Source organism: Magnolia sinica, chromosome 5 (assembly GCF_029962835.1).
Source record: "Magnolia sinica isolate HGM2019 chromosome 5, MsV1, whole genome shotgun sequence".
NCBI classification, from domain to species: Eukaryota; Viridiplantae; Streptophyta; class Magnoliopsida; order Magnoliales; family Magnoliaceae; genus Magnolia; species Magnolia sinica.
This window is the reverse complement of record NC_080577.1, coordinates 92,697,853-92,723,315: the sequence shown is the minus strand read 5'-3', so window position 1 is coordinate 92,723,315 and position 25,463 is coordinate 92,697,853. Positions and strand designations below refer to the sequence as shown.

At 38.7% G+C, this 25,463-nt stretch overlaps 1 protein-coding gene across 1 annotated transcript; it reads left to right on the top strand.

Moving 5' to 3' along the window:
* The first annotated feature begins 3,699 nt into the window (after positions 1-3,699).
* Positions 3,700-15,785, top strand: LOC131246311 (nucleolar protein 56-like). Its single transcript, XM_058246281.1, has 8 exons — positions 3,700-4,061; positions 6,390-6,604; positions 6,701-6,858; positions 7,432-7,619; positions 7,695-7,947; positions 12,824-12,972; positions 13,106-13,258; positions 15,242-15,785. The coding sequence occupies exons 1-8, from the start codon at positions 3,857-3,859 to the stop codon at positions 15,619-15,621; spliced, it is 1,701 nt and encodes a 566-aa protein (XP_058102264.1). The 5' UTR covers positions 3,700-3,856; the 3' UTR covers positions 15,622-15,785.
* Positions 15,786-25,463: the final 9,678 nt, after the last annotated feature.

Sequence of the window (25,463 nt, the reverse complement as noted above, 5' to 3'; positions counted from 1 at the left end):
AGGCAACCTAGGAATTGAGTGAGGGAAGCTAGAAATTGATCGAGGGAACTAGAAATTGAGCGAGACAACCTAGGAATTGAGCGAGGGAACCTACAAATTCAGCGAGGAAACCTAGGATTTGAGCGAGGCAACCTAGGAATTGAGCGAGAAAAGTTAGAAATTGAGCGAGGGAAGCTAAAATTTGAGTGAGGGAACCTAGAAATTCAGCAAGGCAACCTATAAATTGAGCGAGGCAACCTAGGAATTGAGCGAGACAACGTAGAAATTCAGCGAGGAAACCTAGGAATTGAGCGAGGGAAGCTAGAAATTCAGCGAGGCAACCTATAAATTGAACAAGGCAACCTAGGAATTGAGCAAGGGAAGCTAAAAATTGAGCGAGGCAACCTAGGAATTGAGCGAGGGAAGCTAGAAATTGAGCGAGGGAACCTAGAAATTTAGCGAGGTAACGTAGAAATTCAGCGAGGCAACCAACGGATTGAGCGCTAGCAACAAGCAACGGCTTTGAAGATGCATCGGCTTTGAAGCTGCAGCTGTTTTCTTACTGCCTTCACTTGCTCCTTCATTTGTTAGGCTTTTCGTCATTGCTTGTGGAATAGAGAATCTTTCTTTTTAAAAAATAAAAATAAAATATACCCCTAGGAAATTATCAACAAAGATGAGAACAACTTTTGTTGAGAGACTATCTATCCTCTCATAGATAGAGGAATAGATAGAAGAGAGAAGATCTCTATATCTTTTCTCATAGATATAATATAGAAGAGAGATCCCTCTCATTTTTTTTATCAGGAGAGAGATCTCTCTTCTCCGAGGGCTTTGGATTCAACGATTTTTAAGAGCAAGATAGAGAAAAGAAGCATTGAGATAATACCTTTCATCCTAATCTCATCTACTGAAAAAGGGGGCCCTCTTGATCACCTGAAGAGATTTTTAGGCAGAATTAATATAATTATGACCACGAGGATTGAGTTGCCAAATGAGATTATCCTCATTCCTCGACTGGGGTTCTGAAAGATAAGATTTATGCAGTAAAAAAAAGTCTTCTGAATTGAGTGAGGGAAGCTAGAAATTGAGCAAGGGAACCTAAGAATTAAGCGAGGCAACGTAGAAATTCAGTGAGGTAACCTAGGAATTGAGCGAGGGAAGCTAGAAATTGAGCGAGGGAACCTAGAAATTCAGCAAGGCAACCTAGGATTTCAGCAAGGCAACCTAGGAATTGAGCGAGGGAACCTAGGAATTGAGCGAGGCAACTTAGGAATTGACCAAGGGAAGCTAGAAATTGAGCAAGAGAAGTTAGAAATTTAGCACGGCAACCTATAATTTGAGCGCGGCAACCTAGGAATTGAGCAAGGCAACCTAGGAATTAAGCGAGGCAACATACAAATTGAGCGAGGCAACCTAGGAGTTGAGTGAGGGAACCTAGAAATTCAGCGAGGCAACGTAGAAATTCAGTGATGGAACCTAGGAATTGCCTGAGGCAACGTAGAAATTGAGTGAGGGAACCTAAAAATTGAGTAAATGAACCTAGAAATTGAGTGAGGCAATTTAAAGCATGACAAAACCTAGAAATTGGGCGAGGCAACTTAAAAATTGCACGAGGCAACGTAGAAATTTAGTGAGGCAACCTATAGAAATTGAGTGAGGCAACCTAGAAATTCAGCGACGTTAACCTAGAATTTGAGCAAGGCAACCTAGAAATTCAGCGAGGCAACATAAAAATTGCGCGAGGCAACGTAGAAATTGAACGAGGCAACCTAGAAATTGAGCGACGAAACCTAGAAATTCAGCGAGGCAATGTAGAAATTGAGTGAGGCAATCCAGAATTTGAGCAAGGGAAACTAGAAATTCAGCGAGGGAAACTAAGAATTTAGCGAGGCAACCTAGTAATTAAGTGAGGCAAACTAGATATTGAGCGAGGCAAACAAGAAATTAGGCGAGGCAAGGTGAAAATTGACCAAGGCAAGATAAAAATTGAGTGAGGCAAGCTGGAAATTGAATGAGGCAACCTAGAAATTGAGCAAGGGAAACATGAATTTGAGCGAGGCAAGCTTGAAATTGGGTGAGGCTAACTTGAAATTCAACGAGGCGAACATGAAATTCAGCGAGGCTAACATGAATTAGAATGAACTTTAAATGTAATTGAACTAGCCTAACAATTTTCTCTTTGGTGAATTTGACCGAGCTTTACATGAAATTCTCTTCGGTGAATTTGACCGAGCAATTAATGAAATTGACCAAGTGGTTCATAAAATTTTTTGTTACATTACAAGAATCGTGAAGTTCCCCATCATATTTTTGTGATATCTCTGTCAAATTTATGAATTGCTCGGGGAATTTCACAAATCATGAACTGAGAAGTAGGTCAAATGGACCAAAACCTCTCACAAATTGGATTTACAGTTTGCTCAGGGGTCGTTTGGCACCTTGGATTGGAGGGGATTGGAGAGGATTAGAGGGGGTTTCAAATCCCCATGGTTGTTTGGCAACATAAAGCAACTGGGGATTGCCAATCCAGGGGGTTTCCAATCCCCTCTTTGAGGGGGTTTGTAATCCAAGGTGAGAGCTTGGATTACACCTAAAATCATTTGAATAGTTGCATGTATAAATGTATGTCACTGTACACTATCGTTCTACTGGGCACATGGCCCACTAATGATGATCGTACACTATCATTCTACTGGGCACATGACCCACTAACGATGATCAGCACCGTCCAAACATTGTCCATATCAATCAACGATTAAAAATCGTTGGTTAGTCACTCAGACATGATCTTGTGCTTGCGGTCCATCTAAGACTTGGAATTTCATCACTTTTAGACAAAACATATATTTTAGCGGGCTTATCACAACCATAGTGTCAAAAATTATATATCTCACTAATTGGGGATATTAAAGTTGATTTAGTAATTAAATTCATACCCCCGTGAATATACCATGTATAAGTATTTTTGAATTAAAGTTGATTCACACTCAAGGGTACCAAACACACCCAGAGGATTGCCAATCCAGGGGGTTTCCAATCCTGGGGGTTGCGAATCCAGGGGGTTCCAAATCCACGCTCCCAAACAGGCCCTCAATACACTCTTATAGTACTGAGTTAACTGAGTTGCGCTTGCCTTGAATGTATGTGGACTATCCACAACGTTCATCCATTTTTCCATCTAAAGTAAGGGTTTTAGCCGAAAATGGTAGCATATTGAAATATCAAGTGGATCATACCACAGGAAACAGTGGTTCCACCGTAGAAACCTTGTTATGGCCCCATAATGATGTTTTATTTGTAATCCATCATGTTCATAGAATGATTTTTACATGGATTAACTGAAAACCAAGATGCGAGCTTCATCCATTAGTTCAATGGCCCACAAAAAATTTACACCATTTAGGTAAATATACTATATTATACCTGTGGTGTGTGCTTTCTTCCCTAGAGGGGTCATTTTCAGAAAAACGAGAGAATGCTGATAAATGGAGAGGGTGGGATCCAGCTAGAGGATGGTGCCATCCAAGCAACCGAAGCAATGCAGGAAGTGAGGGAGAGGAAACGCAACAGCAGTGAAAAGGAGGGGTCGTTTCGTCCTCAACTTCGCTGTCCGCACGTGTTAGTCTAAGTTGGTCACTTAAGTTTGTATTGCTCCATAAAAACTGCTGGATAAAAGGTTTTGTCTACAGTTGTAAATTTCTCATAAATCATTTTATATTCCGAACTCCCTCCTTTCTTCCCCTCAAAACCCTCGACACCCTAGGGAGAGAGAAAAACCCTAGCAAAACCCTAATAAAATACCAATTTGCATGAACTCTCCTCCCAGAATTTTCTGATTTTCGTCGCTTCTCGATCTCGATCCCAGCCTAGTTCGATGGCTCTGTACCTCCTCTTCGAATCGGCATCTGGTTTCTCTCTCTTCCACGTTCATGGCATCGACGAGATCGGGCAGAACACGGAAGCCGTCCGTAACTCGGTCCTCGACCTCACCCGGTTCGGGAAAGTCGTGAAACTCGCCGCGTTTCAGCCCTTCTCCTCCGCTCTCGACGCTCTCAACCAATGCAACGCGGTCTCCGAAGGTGACATTACTACAGTTTTGATAATGGCATTTCTAGGGTTTTTTAATTCTTTTTATACTGCAACACCATCTCTGTAGGTGATCCATTGCGTATTTACTGCTGGCTATGTATTTTGCTTCAATGGTTCATTTGCATACCGAACAATCGGATAGCTAGTATTGTCTGATAGCTTAGGCTCACGTGATTATAGAAAAAAGGAAGAGTTAAATGATACTCAGGCTACGTATGCCGCTTGATACGCATGCACTTAGAAATGGTATACGTGGCTCATAAGCTAAGCTCAACTAAAACTGGCTAGATTGTGCTGCCCGCTGTTGCCAACTCAGAATACCTAGTTCAGATTGGTTGAACAATCCTCACCTTTGATTCTTGGACAGATGTTTGTGGAAATAGGACCATTGGATGTTTTTCATTTTTAACCTTCCAATAAATGTCCACCAATCCAATAGTCAGGTAATTAAATAAGCTTAATTTTGTTTTATGATCCATATACAATGGGTACTATAATTTGGATGGTTCAATTTGACTACTTGTATTGTATGGCGTGTTTGCAATTCCTAAGTAATTTCTAGGGGCCCGCGTATCATCCATCCACCACACACTACCAGAGTATCAAAGTTTTTTCTCGAAAAGGAAAATGCTTGCCTACCTTGCCTGGGTACCTACGGGGGGTAACTTTCTCTAACATGGGGAAATGGTTTGGTGTCCATGAAATCCACCCCTTCTATCAGTTAGACCACCCCTCATTTGGTCTTGATGCCAAAGATCAGGCTGATTTAACACTCACCTGGTTCAAAATTATACAAAAACCTTTAATATGGCCCACCTGATTTTTTTAGTACTGGGATTTTGGGGGTAATCCATTCGTGTCAATCCTTTCATCCCAATGAGGTACAACAGATGAATGGATTTGATGGCATATAAACACCATGGAGGGCCCTATACAACTAATGGCAAACGTCCCATACCAACTGTTTCTTATGGTGTGGCCTACTGAGTTATGGGTCATCGTGATTTTTTGGATTGTAAGGTGAAATTGAGGCAGTGTACCTGATGGACGGTTTGGATCTCGCAAAAGTTCCGCCCATGTCATGCTCAAGTAGTAGGTAGCGAAGCGAGGTTACCATTAGGTGCATATGCGAGGTACGCTAGCACGGTTCATAGAAAAAAAGGTCTATGGTAGGGCCCACAGATGAACTGTATGGATTGATGGAGGATGAGTTCCCTACCTGAATGAGAACACTAGCGTAAGCAATCGGTACTGCTTGAATGGGCTGAGGACTGATGCCTCCTTAGTTACTTTTGATGTAAAACCATAAAGGTTTGGAGCTAAGTGGTGTTCTTTTTATGCATTTTTTAGTTTTCGTTTTTTGGGATTCCCAGCAATGTGAAAGGAAGTCTTTTGAGCTTAATCATGAATTTACTAGGTGTTCCTTATTGGTTTCCCTGTTTGTGGTTTTGACAGGCAATTTTTTGGAAGCCAATATGTATTTTAGGTCTTCTTTCATGCTTTTGCAGTGACTGAAGTTATGATGGATGTTATTGGCAAGCTTGTTGGTGCTTTGATTTTTTATTTTTTTTTATTTTTTATTTTTATTTTTTTTAAAAAGGTTTTTCAGGTTAGGTTTCCACTCCTTTACCAGTGATTTGGGGAATGCATGGAGTTGAATCATGTGCTTTTTCATTTGTTAGGAGTTTTGGCATTTTAGGAAAATACATTCTAGAATCATTAGATAATGAACAGAAAGATCCATTAGAAAATTAGAAAGGAAACATCCATTAGATAATGAACTATTGGTACTAGGCCATCTTTGGCGATGAATCAACAATTCAAAGTGCTTTTCTTGCGTATTCCTGATGAAGCAACATTTATTTATTGATGTGGGATGATTGTATACTAGGCCTTTTCAGGGATTTCTGTATTTTGGGAAAATGCATTCTAGAATCATTTTGGAACTGATCAATGTCTGCTTGGGGAATGATACACTCAGGTGCTAAGTTCATGATTGGCAAGGTAAATGGGGCCTGCCTGAAAAGGAAAAAAGAGTGGCTGATGTCATGCTGGTGGGCCCTGCAGTATGTTGCCGATCATGGGACATATATGCAATGCTAACTTACATCATTCCTCTTTTTCCTCCAAAATTTGAGTGTCCTATTTTGTTTGTTAATCATCTTTTGAATTGAAATGTAGATAGACTATGTTTTATGAACTCAATGATTGGATTTGTATAAATTATTCTTTCAAGAGTTTTTTATGCTATTCAGAGGTGATTAATTGGTTTGGGAGCTTAAATATGATTCAAGAGTTCTTATTCTTTGGAGTTACAGGACTTTTGACTGATGAATTGAGGAACTTCTTGGAGCTGAATCTTCCAAAAATCAAGGAAGGAAAGAAGCCTAAGTTCAGTCTAGGTGTCGCAGAGCCTAAAATTGGATCTCAGATTTCTGAACTGACCAAGATCCCTTGCCAAAGCAATGAGTTTGTCCTGGAAATCCTCCGTGGTGTTCGGTTGCATTTCGAGAGGTTTATCAAGGACCTTAAGGTTTGCATAGTTGCATTTGAGTTTGTTTGTGGAAGGGATTATCCATGTGTTCTTCTAAAGTAACTAATGTTTTTTTTTTTCCCTATCTGTTTATAGCAAGCAGACTTAGAAAAGGCTCAGCTGGGTTTGGGGCATAGTTACAGTCGAGCAAAGGTCAAGTTCAATGTTAACCGAGTTGACAATATGGTTATTCAGGCCATTTTCCTTCTTGATACTCTTGACAAAGATATCAATTCCTTCTCCATGAGAGTCAGGTTTGTTGACATTCTTTTTTGAAAGCTACATTTGATTCTTTTTTCTTATATTATATCAAAGCATTATTTTGGTCTAACTTTCATTTCGCTAGAGAAAAGGAAACATTTTAATCATTTGCTGGACCATAATTTTCTCATCAATAATGTAGCCTGTTTATACACTATGAGTTGGATTTTTATGTTGTTAATGTTGGAGTGGAACTAGTGAAAACAATTTTTTTATTAAAACAAATTTTTTGATATTCACATCTTCTTCAATCATGTCCTGTTTACACAGGAGAAAGCATTTTATATCTTCAAAAAAGAAGAAGAAGAAAACACTTTGCGTCAATGTAGAAACTAGTATACTAGTTGTTAAACTTTAGTTGAGATGGTTTCAGGTTATGCTGTGAACCCATGACTGCAATGCTGTAATTAGGATCTAATGCCCCTAGTCAGGGTAGTAGGTTATGAGAGACAGCAACCTTCTGCAATAGAATGTTGTATTTAATGTCTGTCTTTGATACTGCCATAATTTATTTATTTTTGAAAAATCCATGTTTGAAACTCTCTTTGTTTTAACACCTTGTGCAGAGAATGGTACTCTTGGCACTTCCCTGAACTAGCAAAGATTGTCAATGATAACTATCTCTATGCGAAAGTTGCAAAATTTGTGGAGAACAAGTCAGAGTTAACTGAGGACAAGCTTCCAGGGTTAGAAGACATTCTTGGTGATGAGGAGAAAGCGAAGGAGATTGTTGAAGCAGCTAAAGCATCTATGGGTAGAGTTCATGAAACTAATTTCTTTTGCTAGCTCTATTCAATGTTTTATTGATCTTTTTATGTTGCTTTTACAGGTCAGGATTTGTCTCCAATTGACTTGATTAATGTCCAGCAATTTGCTCAGAGGGTAATGGACCTCTCTGAATACAGGAAGAAGCTCTACGAATATCTTGTCACAAAAATGAATGACATTGCACCAAATTTGGCTTCTTTGATTGGTGAAGTTGTTGGTGCCCGTTTGATTTCTCATGCTGGCAGCCTTACAAATCTAGCTAAGTGCCCTGCTTCTACACTTCAGATCCTTGGTGCCGAAAAAGCACTTTTCAGGTGCATGCTTCAGCATCTACTTATGCCTTATCATTCATCATCATCATTGTTGTTGTCATTCTCATTGTTGTTGTTTTTCTTGGTAGAGAAATAGAGAATAGAGAGGAGAAAAAACAAATGGGAGTGAGAGTCGTATGAGACGTCCCTCTTGCTTTATTCATATTGTTCTAGAAAGGTTTATGATTAAGCCCTAACACATGGATTTAAGTAGCAATTTCAAAGTGTGACTCGCCTAGGGACCGAAGCCAATATGACTCGCTGGCGCAGCCAGCTGATGGGAAGAATCCACCCAAATGTAGGCACCTTCAACCTTAAGCACAAGAACACAAACAAATAGAAGAGAACAGCTTTGTTTCAATTTCCAGATGCCTCCACACTACTTTATAGGCTTTTAAAACGTACATACTAGGAAAAACATAATGTCATTAACAACTAATGACTTATTACAATATGAAAAAGAGATTAAAGAAATAAGAATGCATTAAAAACATTTGACTACTGGATTGTTCTTAGCTAGCTGATTTATTTCGCTAACTACCTACTTAAATAGTCTAGCTAACTAAATAGGAGGTTTGGGCCTCCTTATTGACGGGCCAACTATTGGGCTTGGATTTAATGGGCATGGGCTTGGCCCATGGATTGTGGCCCAGATCAGCTGCATCACTCGCCCTGATTTGGTCTGACTTGATTCTCATTGGTGTGGTGAATCGTTTCTTTTTATATCGAAACCGATACAACTCCAAAAATATCTAGTCATATGGGACAATTTTTGAAATCATTCTTACACATCATCATCATCATCATCATCATCATCATCATCTTATAAGCCTTATCCCAACTAATTGGGGTCGGCTACATGAATCCTTTTACACCATTCCACTCTATCAAGGACAATAACTTCAGTTACACCCACATAGGTTGTCAAGTCTTTTCTTACTACATCCACTCACGTCCTTTTGGTCCTTCCCCTTGCCCTTTCAGAGCCTTCAACTTGTACCAACTCACTCTTTCTGGCCAGCACAATTCTTGGTCTCTGTTGCACAACCAAAACATCTAAGTCTACTTTCTCTCATCTTATTACCCATCAGTGCTACCCGTAAGTTCCTTCAAATGCGTTCATTTCTAATTCTATCCTTGTCTTGCCACTCATCCATCTCAACATCCTCATTTAAGCTACATTGATACTATGAACATGTCCCTTAATCACCCAACATTCTGTGCCATAAAGCATGGATGGTTAATGTAGGCGCATTTTCACATTGGGCTCGAGTGGGGTGGCTTGTGGGTTGCAGGGGCACACCCAGGGTGGGCGGCCCATGTCAGGCGGGGCCCATTGGTGTGAGGTGGGTGGCTCGTTGACGCGGAACCCATGTGAAGTGGGGCCCACGAGGGGGGTTTGACCGAGATCCTAATCCATGGGATGTGGGGCCTGGGTTACGAGATAAAGGGATTGATTCTCGATGCTCTATCAATTCGAGCTTTTAGAGCAAGTGATTAATTGTCCCGCATCAAAGTGGTATCAGAGCAGGAGGTCTCGTGTTCGAGACTCCTCACCGGGGGTGATTAATGCAGGGGCATTTTCACACCAGCCTCGAGTGGGGTGGCTTGTGGGATGTAGGGGCACACTCAAGGTGGGCGGCCCGTGTGAGGCGGGTGGCTCATGTGAAGTGAGGCCCACAAGAGGGTTTCGACCAAGGTCCTAACCCATGAGATGTGGGGCCTGGGCGATGAGATAAATGGATTGATTCACCATGCTCTATCAGTTCGAGCTTTTAGAGCAAGTGGTTAATTGTCCTGCATCACCGGTCTAATAGCCATCCTATAAAAATTTTCTTTCAATTTAAATGGTTCACGATGATCACATAAAACTCTAGAGGCACATCTCCATTTCTTTCACCTAGCTTGAATTCTATGGACAACATTCTTCTCAATCTATCCACTCATGAATTTCGACCCAAGATATCGGAAGTGGTCATTTTTGGGAAACTTCTTGATCAACAATCTTTACCAATCCTTTGTTTTCACTCCTATTGTTACTAAAATTGCACACCATATATTTTGTTTTAGTCTGACCGATGTTAAATCCTTCAGATTCTAAAGCACATCTCTATAAGTCGAGATTTGTATTTACGCCCTCCCTCGTCTTGCCAATCAAAATTGTGTCATCTGCAAACAACATGCATCATGGGATCTCCTTGCAAATGGCTCGTTAACTTGTCCATAACCAAATGCAAAAAGGTACAGGCTCAATACACCCACTAGTACAAGCCTATAGTAATTGAGAAGTCACTCGTCTCTGCACTAGTGGTCTTCCCATTTGTTACTACTCCATCATATATTTATCCTTCATCATGTTAATATATCCTCTTGAAACTCCTTTCTTTCGCAACACCCACCAAATCAATTTTCTTGGGGCCCTATTGTGAGCTTTCTCTAAGTCAAGAAAAAGCATGGGGTGATCCTTCCTCTCCCTATATTTCTCAATCAGTTGTCTAAGTAGGAAGATAGCTTCAATGGTAGAACTCCTTCGCATGAAACCCAAACTGATTGTTTGATACATTTGTCTCATGCCCTCAGTCTTTGTTCAATCACACTTTCCTAAAGTTTCATAGTATGGCTCATAAATTTAATACAATGATAGTTAGTGCAGCTCAACATGTCTCCTTTAAATAGGTACCACAATTCTTCTCCTCTCTTTTGGCATTTTCTTTAATCTTACAATCTTGTTAAACAACTTTGTCAACTAAAATAACCCTATAGCTCCCATACACTTCCAAACCTCTATTGGTATACCATCTGCTCCAAGGGCCCTTTTCATCTTTTTCAAATTTTCTTTCACTTCAAATATACTATTCCTATGAAAATATTTATTGACTCTAACGCCATTTGAGTTTATGGTTCCTTCTATCTTTAGTCTCTCAAAGTGATTTTCATTTAAGAAGTTCTAAGAATAGCTTTTCCACCTTTCATTGATCTCAGTGTTCTTGACTAATACCCTTTGTTCATCGCTCTTAATGCATCTAACATGATCTAGGTTCCTACTCTTCCTTTTTCTCATTTTTGTAAGTTCGAAAACATCTTTCTCACCATTTATTATCCTCAATCTATTATAAAGATCATTATGAGCCATAAGTTTTGCCTCACTCACTCTTTCTTAGCAATCTTTTGTCATTTCTATATTACTCAATATTTTCGTTGTTTCTAGTCCGTTGTCAGGCTTTGGAACATTAAAACTTCTCATTAATAGTTTTTGGTATATCGTCATTCCACCAAAGTTTCCTTATATGATTGGCTTTTCCTTTTAGATACTCATAAAACATCTTTTGCCACTTCCCTGAGGCCCTGTTTGGTTTTCCAATTACAACGGCAAATGGTTGGAAATGGGTAAATGATTACTTACTCCTGTAATTGTATGGTAACATCACCTACATTTGACTGCAATGATGAGTTTGCTACCATTTGTTTGTTTCATCCAAAAGTCATTATAAAATGGTAGTTTTATAATTGTAAAAATGAAATGATTATAATTTCCTTTACTTGTTTTCATTCTGAGTGTATTTAACTCTCGATTTACGAGCTGCAATTTGTTTAAACAAACACTTAGAAATGATAATGATGGTTCATTAACTTTGCATTACATAGAACATTGGAAAACCAAACACACCCTAATGCACTCAACCATCTTATTCCGCATAACATCTTTCCTTGACATTCCACTTTCCTTTTAAATTCCCAATGCTTACACTTAACTCAAAAGGCTAAAGGTACACATGGGTGTACACACCCTTGTGTACATGCACAAACACATGCTTCTACAATTATTGTTGCTGCTGCTGTTGCTATTGGTAGTGGTGCTGGTGCTGGTGGTATTGTTGGTTTGTTGTCACTGTTGCTATTGATGGTGGCGGTGGTTTTAGTATGGCGAAATGACACTTCTACCTTGAAATGGTCATTTTGGAATATATTAACATAGTTTATAGAATGGAAAAAATGACATTTCTAGTTTGAAATGGTTTTCTCTTGAAAAGTTGTCATTTTCCCCTTCAAACAGGGTCCATTTTGGGTAGGGGATCCTACAAAATCAGGATTAGCTTCATCCGGATTTTAGATGTCTCATGCCCTCCATGCACACCTTTCCCCACTAAATCATTTTTGTTTTAAAGTTTTGAACATCAGTAAGGTAGATTGCAGTTAGGCATATGTGTCCGACGAGAGGAGGGTTTGGAACCCATCACAAAGGTTATAAGAAAAACGAAAAAATAAATTTGACAAGGAGGGTTTGGAGCCTATGATTATGTTACAATCCCAATTTTGCAGGATTGCCTCCCCAAATGGACCCAGAAGCAGAAGAAACTGAAATTAGAGGGTTTTCTTCTTCTTCTTCTTCTTCTTCTTCTTTTTTTCTTCTTCTTTTTTTTTTTTTTTCAGTTTCTGCAGTTTAATTATTTTACGAAGTCATGGTCAGTTCAAAATATTAATTTGTAAAGCCATGGTTATTTTTCTAGTGTTCAGTATATGTTTGAATTCATAGCTGCACAATGACTAAATTAGCTCATTTTTAAAACTGTTTTTTGGCAAACTTACAGGTTTGCTTATTTAAGTACCAATTGAAAATAAAAATTGGACAATGTTCGCTCACATTTTGCCTTTCAAAAAAAAGTCACTCTCATTTTATTTCTACATGCTTTCTCTTTTTTTCTTTTTTAAATCAGTATGGGCCCTATAATCATGTTGTTTAAATGAGATGTTGTGATATTTGGCCCTATTACAACTACAAACATTTGTTTTTTCAATGAATTGCCTGTTGTGACAGCTTATGGCCATTTTTATTATTAGAATATTGACAATTTGAGTTGTTGATATCATTTGTCTTCAGGGCGTTGAAAACCCGAGGGAACACCCCAAAATATGGCCTTATTTTTCATTCTTCTTTTATTGGCCGAGCATCTGCACGGAACAAGGGCCGTTTAGCTCGTTACCTTGCAAATAAGTGTTCCATTGCATCTCGCATCGACTGTTTCTCAGGTTAGATTTTCCTCTGTCTAACTATTTCATCATGGGTTATTCCTTGTACTATTGTTACTGTCTGGTGATCTCTCTCTCTCAAAAAAAATAAAAGTTTCTTCCCGTCTGACTGGTAATATTTTCTTGTGTGTAGAGACGAATACCACCATTTTTGGGGAAAAGCTTCGTGAACAGGTGGAAGAGAGGCTGGATTTTTATGACAAGGGCGTTGCCCCACGGAAGAACTTGGATGTGATGAAACTGGCTATTGATAGTGCATCAAACAAAGACTCGCAAGAGAATCAAGGTAATGACTTTTTTCCCCAATGCCACTTCTGTTGCATTTGTCTCACGTGGATTAAATAGCTTGCTACTATGTTCAGAAATGTAGACCACCTGTAAATCACTTGAATGCTGTACCATTCCAAACTCACATAATTACAAAAAAAAAAAAAAAAACCAGATCGGAAATTGGAAATGCTCACTGGAGTGAACATGTGGGGTATATTGGCACTACCTGTGCGTTTCGTATCGCACAGGTGGGATACAAGATATATCTTGGGATATATCGGCTGATATCGTCAATATTTAAAACATTGTTTGGGAGAAATTGGAAAAAATTTGAATTTTTCCTAATTTTCTCCAAATCTGACCACTTACATTTAAAATTCGAAATTAGAGTGTATGTGATGATGATTTCATCATACACTCCCGCATACTATGAAATTGGACTCAATTGACTGCTACTAGAAGTGGAATTTCGAAAAAAATAATTATATTTTAATAATTTTTATTTATTTTTAATTCAATTTTTTTTTTTTTGAAAAATTACAAACACTGCATGAATCAGTAGATTAGGCTTCATACATATTTGATTTGTGTTTGGAGTGTAAGATTGTAACCAATTTGAGAGAAATTGGGGAAATTTTGAAAATTTTCAATTTCTCCCAAATCGGACTCCCTACCTTTAAACCTTGAAATCAAAAGTTGAAATCCTTAATTTTCCATGCAAAACATGGAGAATCAAGATTTTTTAACATTTTGGCACTGATTTTGTATGATTTAAATTAAAAAACAAATGGATGGAAATTCAAAATCACTCACCGAATGAAAACTGGCTCCAAATTTGCAAAAATCTTGATTCCGGTTTGAAATCTCTGCTTTCTCCCAAAAGATCTAAAGGATGGATTGAAATTCACCCACAATGTGTTTAGAATCAAGGAAAATGATGAATTAATTTTGGGGAGTTTTTCACAAGAGGTGGCTGAGTTTCTGTCGGTGTCGACAATATCTGTTGATATCGACAGATACTGTCGCGATACCAAAGAATTTTTCAAAGGAGAAATTGCCGAATTTCACAATGTTTTACAATATCAGCAATACTTAGCGATTCATTGCGATACACAGGATTTTCTATACTCCACAGGTTTTGCACTGTTGACGTGTGATACCAATAATATCCGCCGATATTATCGATGTTACAAACATTGCCTATCCATATCCTGATTTGTTCACATGAAAACAAGATTCTTGTCGACATAATATGGATTCTACTTGGCTCCCACTAGTTACCATCTTTCTATGCTTCTGTTTAGATTCATTATTTGCTGTCTGGTTCATAGCATTAATGGGGGCCTTGTATGATCTCATCCCTAGAAGATGCAGTGTCCTCAGGTTTGAGCCCATGGTTCAGGGGGTGTCTTTTGACCTGATGGGCCCCACCAATAAGTGGTATTGACCCTGACCGAAAATCCCTTAAAGATTAGAAAGATCCTAGCTGAACAATTTTGGCCTTTCTTTAGATGGATGTGGACCGGTGCTGTATTCTTTTAGACAGATGTGATCTAACTAAAGTTACGCCCTTGATACTGTGGATTACTGGAAAAGGATTCATGTAGCTGAACCCAATTAGTTGGGAAAAGACTTAGATGATGATGATGATGATGTTCAGGCCACCAATATCAGTGTTAGGGTTGTCCTCGAGGAGCTATTTGGTCCATAGCCCATCCACTTTTGAGGCCTATCAGATCGACATTATAAATCACCAAACCATGGGCCTACCATTTGTAAAAACCAAAAATCTGGGGATATTAAAGTCCCCTGATAATCAGTTACTAAAGAATACTGAGCAGCCACTACAGAAAGCGGTGCATGCTTAATTTTTGAAGATTTTTCTTGCCTACCCTTCTTTTATTTTCTTTTAAGTTAAGGTCCTCTCTTCAAATTTAGGTGAAGCATGTATGTATATGGTGGTTTGATTTTTCCAGTATTTGATATAAAATGCATGCAGATGGAGAAGAAAACAAGATGGATACAGATGATGGACCTGCAGAAGTTTCGGCAAAGAAAAGTAAGAAAAAGAAAGCCAAAAGCAAGGGTGCAGATGGAGTATCTGTGGCAGAGGATAAACTGGCCGAGGTTGCAGATGGAGATGCTCCCATTGAGCCTGAGACTGAGAAGAAGAAGAAGAAGAAAGAGAAGCGCAAGTTGGCAGAGGAGCTGGTTCCTGAAATTCCTAATGGCACAAATGGATTGGATTCTGAACAGAATGGCACGGCTAAGAAGAAGAAAAAGAAGAAGGGCGGCGAAGAGGCTGCTAATGGAGATGAGCTCCAAACGGCGAGCAAGGTGAAGAAGAAAAAGAAGGCAAAAAGTGGAGACGATGAGTAAGTTTTGTGAGTTTTTTGTTCCGAGATCTTTTGTTGTGGCCTGCTTGGTGCAATGGTTACTCTTTGTTGCATTTTTCCGGAATCTTGGATGGAGTTTTATAATTTAATCAATATGTTTTACTATTTATGTTTTGGTAGATTCAATCCTATAGTTTCTTAGCTATATGTGTTTGCCTTGTTGTTTTCATTTATTTGTGAATTTGGTCATTTCTGATGGCTGTCATGAGGTTCTTTAGGTTTGTTCTATTATTCTACACACCCACACATGCATCTGTAGCATTCTTTTTATAGCCATCTGATGAGTAGTCAGATGAATAAATCCATCTGTAGCCTTATTTTTCATAGCCAATCTGTTTTCCCAGCCATGGATTGGAATGGTAACCATAGACTTGATGAAAATGATGCTTAACCAAGTGATCCATGATGCCCTCTGATGGGTGAATGCTACACTACACACTATATTCTCTATTTAAAACATTGGTGTATACCAACCAACCGTGCATCAGGTGCATCTTACGATCAGCCCAATCCAATGGTCTGGTGGGCCCCACCATTTGTAGGTTTTTGGCCCATTTTTGATTGTTTTCCATGGTGCAGCTGAAATTGGATTGCATACTGAGTAACTCGGTGTGCTTTTATGCTACTGAGTAAACTATGTTGGGCCCATTTTAGGGGTTGAACCCAAAATTGAGGCATATCTAAAGCTGTTGAATAATGATTTCTAAAGTGGGCCACGCCACAGGAAACAGTAGGAATAATGATTTCTACTTTTGAAACCTTCCTAGTGCCCACAATGATATTTATTTGTCATCCAACCTGTTTATAAGATCACATAGACATGGATGAAGGGAAAACAAAAATATCAGCTTAATCCAAAACTTCTGAGGCTCCCAAGAATTTTTCAACCGTAGACGTTCATTCAATTCACATAGTTTCCTGTGTTGTGGTCCACTTGAGCTTTGTATATGCTTCCAGTTTTCTATGGTGTGGTCCAGTTGAGCTTTGTATATGTTTTGTTGTTTTTGGGTTCAAGCCATGAAATGATCTGTTAAAATGGATGGACGGAGTGGATAAAATACATAGATTACGGTGGGCCTCAAGAGTTTAGCATGCATCCAATCCGCTTCTGGTGCAGCCCACTTGATAGCATTGACTAATACACAGGGTGTATGCATGAGAAGTAAATGTAATAGCCCCACCACTGGCGACAAAGAGAATAATATATTATTGAGTTGGTTGATTGGACCAGTTTTTATATGTTAATGATATTGACAGATCATTTTATAGGTGGTTGATATGATGTTTAGAATAATCCTATTGTTGTGAATTTTGCATTGTAGGCCCATGAAACGTATGCTAGACTAAATGGAAGGTCTGGATCAATCCGTTGGATGGTTCACCGAAATCCTCCAAATCTATCCGTCTGCTGTTTCTCCTCTTGTTGTCCGTCTATTTGGAGGTCACAAATTGGAAGGGTTTGTGATTATACTGTTGAGGAGATTTCTTGGACATTGTCCATAGACAGATGAATGGTCCATGTTTGCTGAAACGCGGACCCCACCAACTCTTTTTTTTTTTTTTTAAAAGAAAACTAATTAGACTACTCCCTCAGTTGAGAGAGGATCACGTAATTTCTTTTTTATGGCTTTGAGACTGCTATCTTCTTAGTTCCGTCCAGAAAGGATTGAAAAACACAAACACAAGTACTCAAGTTATGGGCCCATCTGGGGTTGACGTTCGAGTCCCTGACAGCAAATGGATATTGGTTTCCCACCATTGTAAGATCAAAGCCGTCCATCAGGTGGCGCCACCTTGCTAAAATAAAAATCAACCATTCCTGTTGATCAGGCGGGCCTTGGTTTATTGAAATTTATGCACAGCTGAGAAAAAATAAGGCCCAGCTTTCCCTAAGTCCTTCATCTGTTTCCAACGCTGTAGATCAGGTGACAAGTGGGCTAGGGACACAGATTGCCTGCAACCAGAAGCTAGGTGGGGTCCACTGTGATGTTTGTGGCATCCATTTTTCTGAGATCATGCTAGGACATGGGCCCAAAAATGAGGCAGATCCAGAACTCAAATGGGCCGCACGACAGGAAACATTGAAGATTGAACATCCACCGTTGAAACATTCATGGGGCCACAGAAGTTTTGGATAGGGTAATATTTTGTGTGTTTTCAGTCCATCCCCGTCTGAATGACCTTATGAACAGTATGGATGGCTGAACAGTATGGATGGCATATAAACATCACGGTGGGCCCAGGAAAGGCTTTTTTCTCAGGCAATCCACGTCCGTAGGCAAGCATGTTGTGTGGGCCAGCGATCTGCACGGACAGCTTGGGTCTTACACACATGTGAAGTTGGCACGTGCAGAGAAATGCCTAAGAATGCCCTAGATATTCCTGATCTTGTTTTAATGATGCCACATCAAATTGCTTGTGGTTGAGACTTGAAAGGACAGGACAGGAGTGTAGAAGAAATTTGGAATCATGGTCCCTTTTGAGAAAGCTAAAATGTGGATGTTTGATTTTGTTTTGCCTTCAAATCTCTACTTAGATGGGACCCATCAATGCATTCTTCATTTGCCCATCAGGTGAGAAATGGATGCCCTGACCCAACAAAAAATTAAAAATAAAAAAAATCAGGATGGTCCATTTATCAGGTGGACCATGTGAAATAAGCAAATGGAAGGATAAAATAGACTTGCCCAAGTTCTTTCAAGTAGTCCATTATTTAATAATTTGTGGCCCACCTGATATGATATTTGGGCCATGGCATTTATGCATTGGATGCTTTCCACAGGGGCAATTACCTAAATGTCATCATTTTAATTTTTTAATTTTTAATTTTTATTTTTCAAGAAGTGAAGTTGAGAATTGTGGGGCCCACTAGGTATATGCATGTAGTATCCAAACCGTCCAACGGATGCACCTCATCATAATAATCAAACCACCCAAAAATCTGAAGGATCCAATAATAAAGTGGGCAAACCACATAATAGATTAATATGGACGAACCCAATGTAGCCTATCTGATGATTTGATATCAAATCCAGATTCACATAAAACATGTTCATGCCACATGGGTCCCACAATTTCAACTTTTAAAAGGACATTTTGGTAATATCCCTCTTCATTAAGTACCTCACTGAATTGATTCCTCGAGGCAGAATTTGATAAAATTGAATTCCCAAAGGAGTTTTGTGGTAAAAATCCTTCCTTGAAAATATAAAGAAAAAAAAAAAAAACTAATCAAAACAGGAAAAATGGGCCCCACATGATGAAATGTACAGTTCTTCCTATCTGCAATATGCAGGAAGGAATGGGGCCATTCATTTGTCCGGTCTTGATGGATGTGTACGGTTTCTCTATTTGTATTTTGGGCCCCAATTCTCCTGTGAAAGCTGTTGTGACTAAGGGTTACAACAGGCATGACTGATTCAATTGTGACAAATATCACCAAAATCTCACAATATTTTCATGGAAATTTGATTAAATGGTTTTTAGAGATTTTTACTGCATGATTCTTTGGAAGTTTTCATTTTACTCTATGGTGTCTTATGGGAAGGAAATTACAAAAATACCCTTGATTAGCTTCCTTTTTTTGTCCTTTTAAAAAGTGTGGTCCGGAATTGTATGATTCACATGCCATGTGTTTGATGTCTAATCTGTCGAATGTATATACCTCACCATAATTATCGAATAAGGCAAAAATCTTGCTAGTTGAATCATTTGATCGTCAAAACATTAAATTGAGATAAATTTTAGGGGCCTACCTTGATTTATGTTTTGACCCATCTTACAACTAGATTGTCCAGATTTTTTGTTCATTTGATCATCATGCTCATTTGCACTTGAGGGATGGATTGGATGTTATACACATACCATGTGAGCCGGCCCACAATTCTTGACTTTGTCACTTTTTAAAGAAAAAAAAATTATAAAAAGTATTTTGATCATTTTACCTCCATAAATGTTGAATTAGTTAAGGCAATATTTAGCAAAATAATTCTACAGTAAAAATATATTTAATTTAATAATATAAATAAGTCATTTTCCATATACTGAGTTGATATAGAATATGTCATAGATATACTCTTAGCATGGTTAGACCAAAAGAAGGTAGACCGTAAATTGATCGTAACTTTTTATCCGGATTTCATTATGATGCACTTGACTGAGTATCAAGAACTGAAGCAGGATGAGTTCTTTTGAAGTGTAAGGGACTGATGTTGAACGGATCATAGACACTTTCATGTCTAACATGGATCAAAGAAGGCTTGATCGGAGGTAGAAGTCATCAAGACCGTTATAACCTTAAAACAGGCATATCTTGTAAACCGGAATGAGTTACTCGACGTACCATATATGATTTTGGGGTAGGACGAACTACTTTAGCCAACCTACCCAGAAATGCCGGGTTATCCATGCTGAATTTGTGAGATTCCATTAGATCGATGGTCAAAAATCAATTTTATTTCCATTTTTACTATTTATAGTAAGTTTTAATTTGATTATAACTCTTCATCCGTTGGGCTTTAGGAGTTGTGTCCAACTTGTGTTTAGAAATATTAAGAGAATAACATGGTTAAGTCACATAGGACCCTTACTATAAATAGTAAATTTACTATTTATAGTAAGTTATGAATTTTAAAGAGTTTTAGTTGTAGTTTAATTCCGAAACTTCTTCTAAAGCTTGATATGCTTATTTAAAGGATTGTAAATTCGTTGTTATTATCTATCAATCTATCAATTATCAACATATTTATTTGTAAAAGTATTTTTAGTTTTTATCTTTCCTCGTATATTGGAGAAGTCTTTATAAGGAATCCAAAGAAGCGTTGTGGATTTGAAGCAGTTATTCTTGAGGTAGATAGTGATCGACCTAATCAGCATCATGCGTCCTCTCAATTATTATTTTTCTTTTAATGGTGCTAGAGTCTATGCATTATGGGCCCACATGGTTTGCATTACATCCAACCTTTCCAAATAGTGCATCTGACAATTACAATCGGACAATAAAAAATAAAGACAATCCAATTATAAGGTGGGCCACATTATAAAGAACAATGTACACCACCCAAAACCTCCAAATTTATAAGCGGCTTGCCTGGTCATTACATAAGTCTGATTATTGGTTTATATTGTGCATCATGGTAGGATGAATTTCAATATCATTAGTTTTTCAAAATATCAGCCATATTATTAATAATATCGTTGATATTATATCACAGATATATCAGTATGTCGACCATATCACTAGTATAAATCTTCCGTGTCGGCACATATGGTCTACCCAAGACATTAAAATTCACATGTAGACCATCTCTAGATTTGATAGGTTAGATTCATGTAAACACGTTCATGTCACATATACTACATTAACCTCACAATTTGAAAATTTGTCACTTTTAAAAGGAAATTTCAATAATTTCCTTTAGAATAGCTCCCCATTCGGTTCCTAGAGGCAGAATTTGATAAAATTGAATTCCCAAGGCATTCTACAGTGAAAATCCTTCCTTGAAAATGTAGAGAGAAAAAGACGAACTCAAATAGGAAAGATGGCCCCAAAATAATGGAATGTATAGTTCCTCCTATCTGCATAATGTAGAAATGGGACCATTTATTTGTCCAGTCTTCATGTATGCATAGTGTTTCTCTATCTGCTTTGGACCCCAACTCTCCCCTAAGAGTTGTTGTGCCTTGAAATTACAACACGTATGGGTGACCCATCATGGTTGATTTCATTGTGACAAATAGAGCTGAACATGAACCGAGCTAGCTCAGTTAACTCGGTTTGACTCAGGTAAGCTTGACTCGAAGATGGGTTCAGGCCCAGCCGAGCTGGTTTATTTATTTATTTATTTATTTTTATTTTTTATCTTGAAAGGATTTTGAGCTGAGCTGGCCTAAGTTTGACTTGACTTGGCTCGGCTCAAGTTATAACTTAATTATATAATATTATATTTATATATATAACTTAATTAATATTTTATATTTTATATTATATATAATATATAAAAAATGGTAAGTTGGAAAGAGAATGCTCGACTCGAAAGCTCAAACTCGAATTCAGCTTGAAAGCTCAAGCTCGAACTTGGCTTGAACTCGAATTGAGCTGACCCGAGTTGTTAACCGAACCAAGTCAAGCCGAACTTAAGCTAGAATAGGCTGCTGGCTGAACCGAGCCGAGATGTGCCAAGCTCAACTCAGTTGGGCTCGTGTACAACTCTAATGACAAATATCACCGAGATCTTTAAAAGCTCATAATATTTTCCTGAAATTTTGATTAAATGGCATTTAGGGCTTGTTTGAATTTGTAGAAAGCATAGAAAAGGAAATAGTATTTCTTAAAAAACCTTATTTCTAGAAAATTATAGGAAAAGAGAGTGTTTTTGTTGTTGGTCTTTCAACAAGTTCTTAAAAAAATTTAGAATTTATTTTTAAATTTGTTGTTTAGTGAAATAAATAAATAAATATCTTAAGAAAAAAATTCTATGCAGTCACTAGCATGTGCTAAATTAGCACGTAGCACATGTGGGCACTCGAAGCTAAATTGTGGCACACGCGGTACACATGAGGTGCTTGAAGTTATACAGTGGCACATGTAGCACAAGTTACACATTCTAACATTGGACATATGAGCCTTGAAGTTAGAAGGCAATACTTGCACACGTTGGCACCATTAGCACACATGGCATATTTGGAACAAGATGGATGATGGCATAGTAGCACGTATGGAGGGATTTTCATATGTGGGACACAAGAGAAGATGAACGGTAGTACATGCGGCACATTATCATATGTGGGATGCTTTACACATGTAGGGTGAAGATGGATAATGGCTCATTTGGCATATTGACTCGTGTGGCACATGTGATGGATGATAGCACATTTGGGCTTAACCCTGAGAAACTCATTTTCCTTTCACCATAGAAAAATATGTTTTTTAAGGATGGAAGTGGGAATATAATTTATTTATTTTCCAACAAAAATAAAAAGTACTAAATGGTATTTTCCATGAATTCTTACAAAGAAAGAATTAACAAACAACAAAAAATGAGTTTCACATGAAAAAATATGTTTCCTTTCCTCTCCATGAATCCAAATAGGCCCTTGGGAATTTTTACTGTCAGACCCGTGTTCTAGTGTCTATTCCATTCCGTAGGATCTCGCGGTCCTCCCAGTTGAATTCCGATGACCCACGACCCATAGATTACATTTGTGCCCGACCCTAAGTCATATCCTGTAAACCCAAGTCGACTCAGCCCGAGACCTGCACCATTGCGACCGCGCCGTGGTCGGAGTTCCGACGCCGCGTCTCATGCGCCAATCCGATGTCTAGATCATGAGATGTGGGCCGCACATGATCATGGCAGTGGCCCGCATATTGTGGGACCCACCTAACCCATAACACATTCCCCTAGGTCATTATGAGGATGATATCACCCCTATGCCTAGCCACCCTACTACCATACTTCATAACCACCCTACCTATAGTCTATTTCTTACAACTAATAATTACGCTAGCCAACTGTCTTCCCTAAACCAATCATACCTACCTATGAGAGAGAACCTACCTAGCTCTCTCTCTCTCTCTCTCTCTCTCTCTCTGTAACGTCCCGAAAAAATCCGTACAAAGACCCGAGTACTACTTCAGGCAGAAATCATCAAGGGTCAAATTATATAGAAATTAGACAAAAATTAATTAAGTACTAAACTAAATAATCAGTAAAATTAGCTTGAACTACTTTCTATACGAACTGCAAGACCCAAAACCATTAGAATCGCTAACTCTACATTAACTAAAAACCTAGGAGAAATCTCAAAACCCAGTTGCTCTCAGGAGCACATTGAAACTCCGTATCAGACCTGGATCGCGCGTCGAAAGTCCGATAACCGCGAAACTATACGGTTATGACCACTTTACTGGGCTTGACGACCATCACAGGAATCGAGCCTAAATGGTATCCAGAAACGCACAACTAGAGTCCTGAGTAAAGTGTGTGAGAAACGCGAATATCTTTAGAAAATAAACTCAAACTTAAGTGATTTGGGCCGTTCGCTTGCAGGCCAAAATTAAGGTTTCAGACCGTCAGATTCTGACTCAACTATACCCTCGGATCAGGGAGATTTCCCAACACATGTCAGTGCACTTGTGGCCCTAATCGAGTACCGGTGACCGTTGAATTGAAATTGGTCCTCTGCGGTCAATCCGTAAATTCGATCGGACCGAAAACTTAACCTGAGCTAAATCCAATGTCAAGGAATTTTCTCTGGACCGTATGCAGAAAATGGGCCTCCAGATGAGCTCCTTTGGACCGAAACAGCTGCCTTTGGCTATAACCTAAGTATACCATGGCCCTAGGGCCATTGAGACCAGTTCTGGGCCTATATAAGGACCTAACCCACCCCTCTCTCATTCCATACGAATTTCAAACCCTAGGAGAGAGAAGAGAGGAAAGAGAAGGAGAAAGTGAGGAGAAGTGTGAGAGATCCTTGGAGTTTGCTGCAGCGATTCTTCCATGTTACTCCACACATCGAATCATCCATAAACCTATCTACACAAGCGATTCTGATTCCGTTCTTGGGTAAGAAATCATAACCCTAATCTGTTTTAGGTATCCAAGTAGGTGAATTGACGAAATAGCTAACCTATTTCGTGATTCAGGTAGCAGGTGTGCCGTAGATGAAGGCATAGTGTTCGTACTGAGTTCAATACGAGTCTACCAGCGAAAGGTGTGGACTATAAATATTTAGGTTATGGTTTTCAAGGCTTTCAATGTCAGTAATGGTTTATAATTGACTTGCTTGCTATCACATGTGCCTAGATACGACGTTTTCAGCGTCTTACACATTAATATGAATTATGTAGAATATAATGCTTTCCATATGTTTGTTAAAATGTCTGAATGAATATGGAATTATGATTTGTGCTTGTCATGCTTGTTATTCAAAAATACATGATCGTTGTATGTGTGGCAACTCTTTTGTGAAAGGATCCGCCATAATATAGGTTATAACCAATATATTACATGTATGTTGTAGTGTGTAGTCTAGGTGTTTGATAAAATGCCTGAATGAGTAATTGTTCGATGAAATGTATTTATTAAATGTGTTGGGATGAGATCCTCAATTACCTTAGTGATTCGAATAGATTTTTCCATGTAATTTACATTAGGCTTAATGATTTATGTATGAAATGTACATGTGTGATATCATGCTCACTATGTGTTTATAGAATGCTCAAATGATTGAAATGCATGAGTTGGTTGCTAAATCCTGTTATGACTACTACATGCGAATTTATTACTTGGAGTATGATTAGGACTACTACGTAGTCCAGGCAATCAGTAACAATTCCTGTTTTGTGGCCGAATTAGTCTCGCCACATTTGATGTGTTCAATGAATCCGAGTCGTACGATAATTGTCGACAGTGGTACCATGTCGATTAATTTAGCGTACGCTCGTACCAGTTGAACCTGTCTAATAAACCGATTGGCATATTATGTGTTTATCATGTATGGCGCTACTGCTTGAATATAAAGTACCACTTACCAATGTAAAACCCGCTTCAACTATAGTACGATGATCCGCTAAGACTCATGAGTCGGGCATAATGGTATGAGACACCGTAGTCGAGCTGTCGGCCTACTCTGGGGCGACGAGCCTCCCTGTAGTGACCAATGAGCAACCCAAACTCGTGAGCCGAATACGGTGGTATGGGACACTGTATTCGAGCTATCGGCCTCCATTGGCGTAGCTTGGTTGTGGTCCCCAGTCGGGTTGATGACAAGCCTTCGAAAATAGACTGTCAGTTGGTAGGGCATTGGTAGAGTAATCTT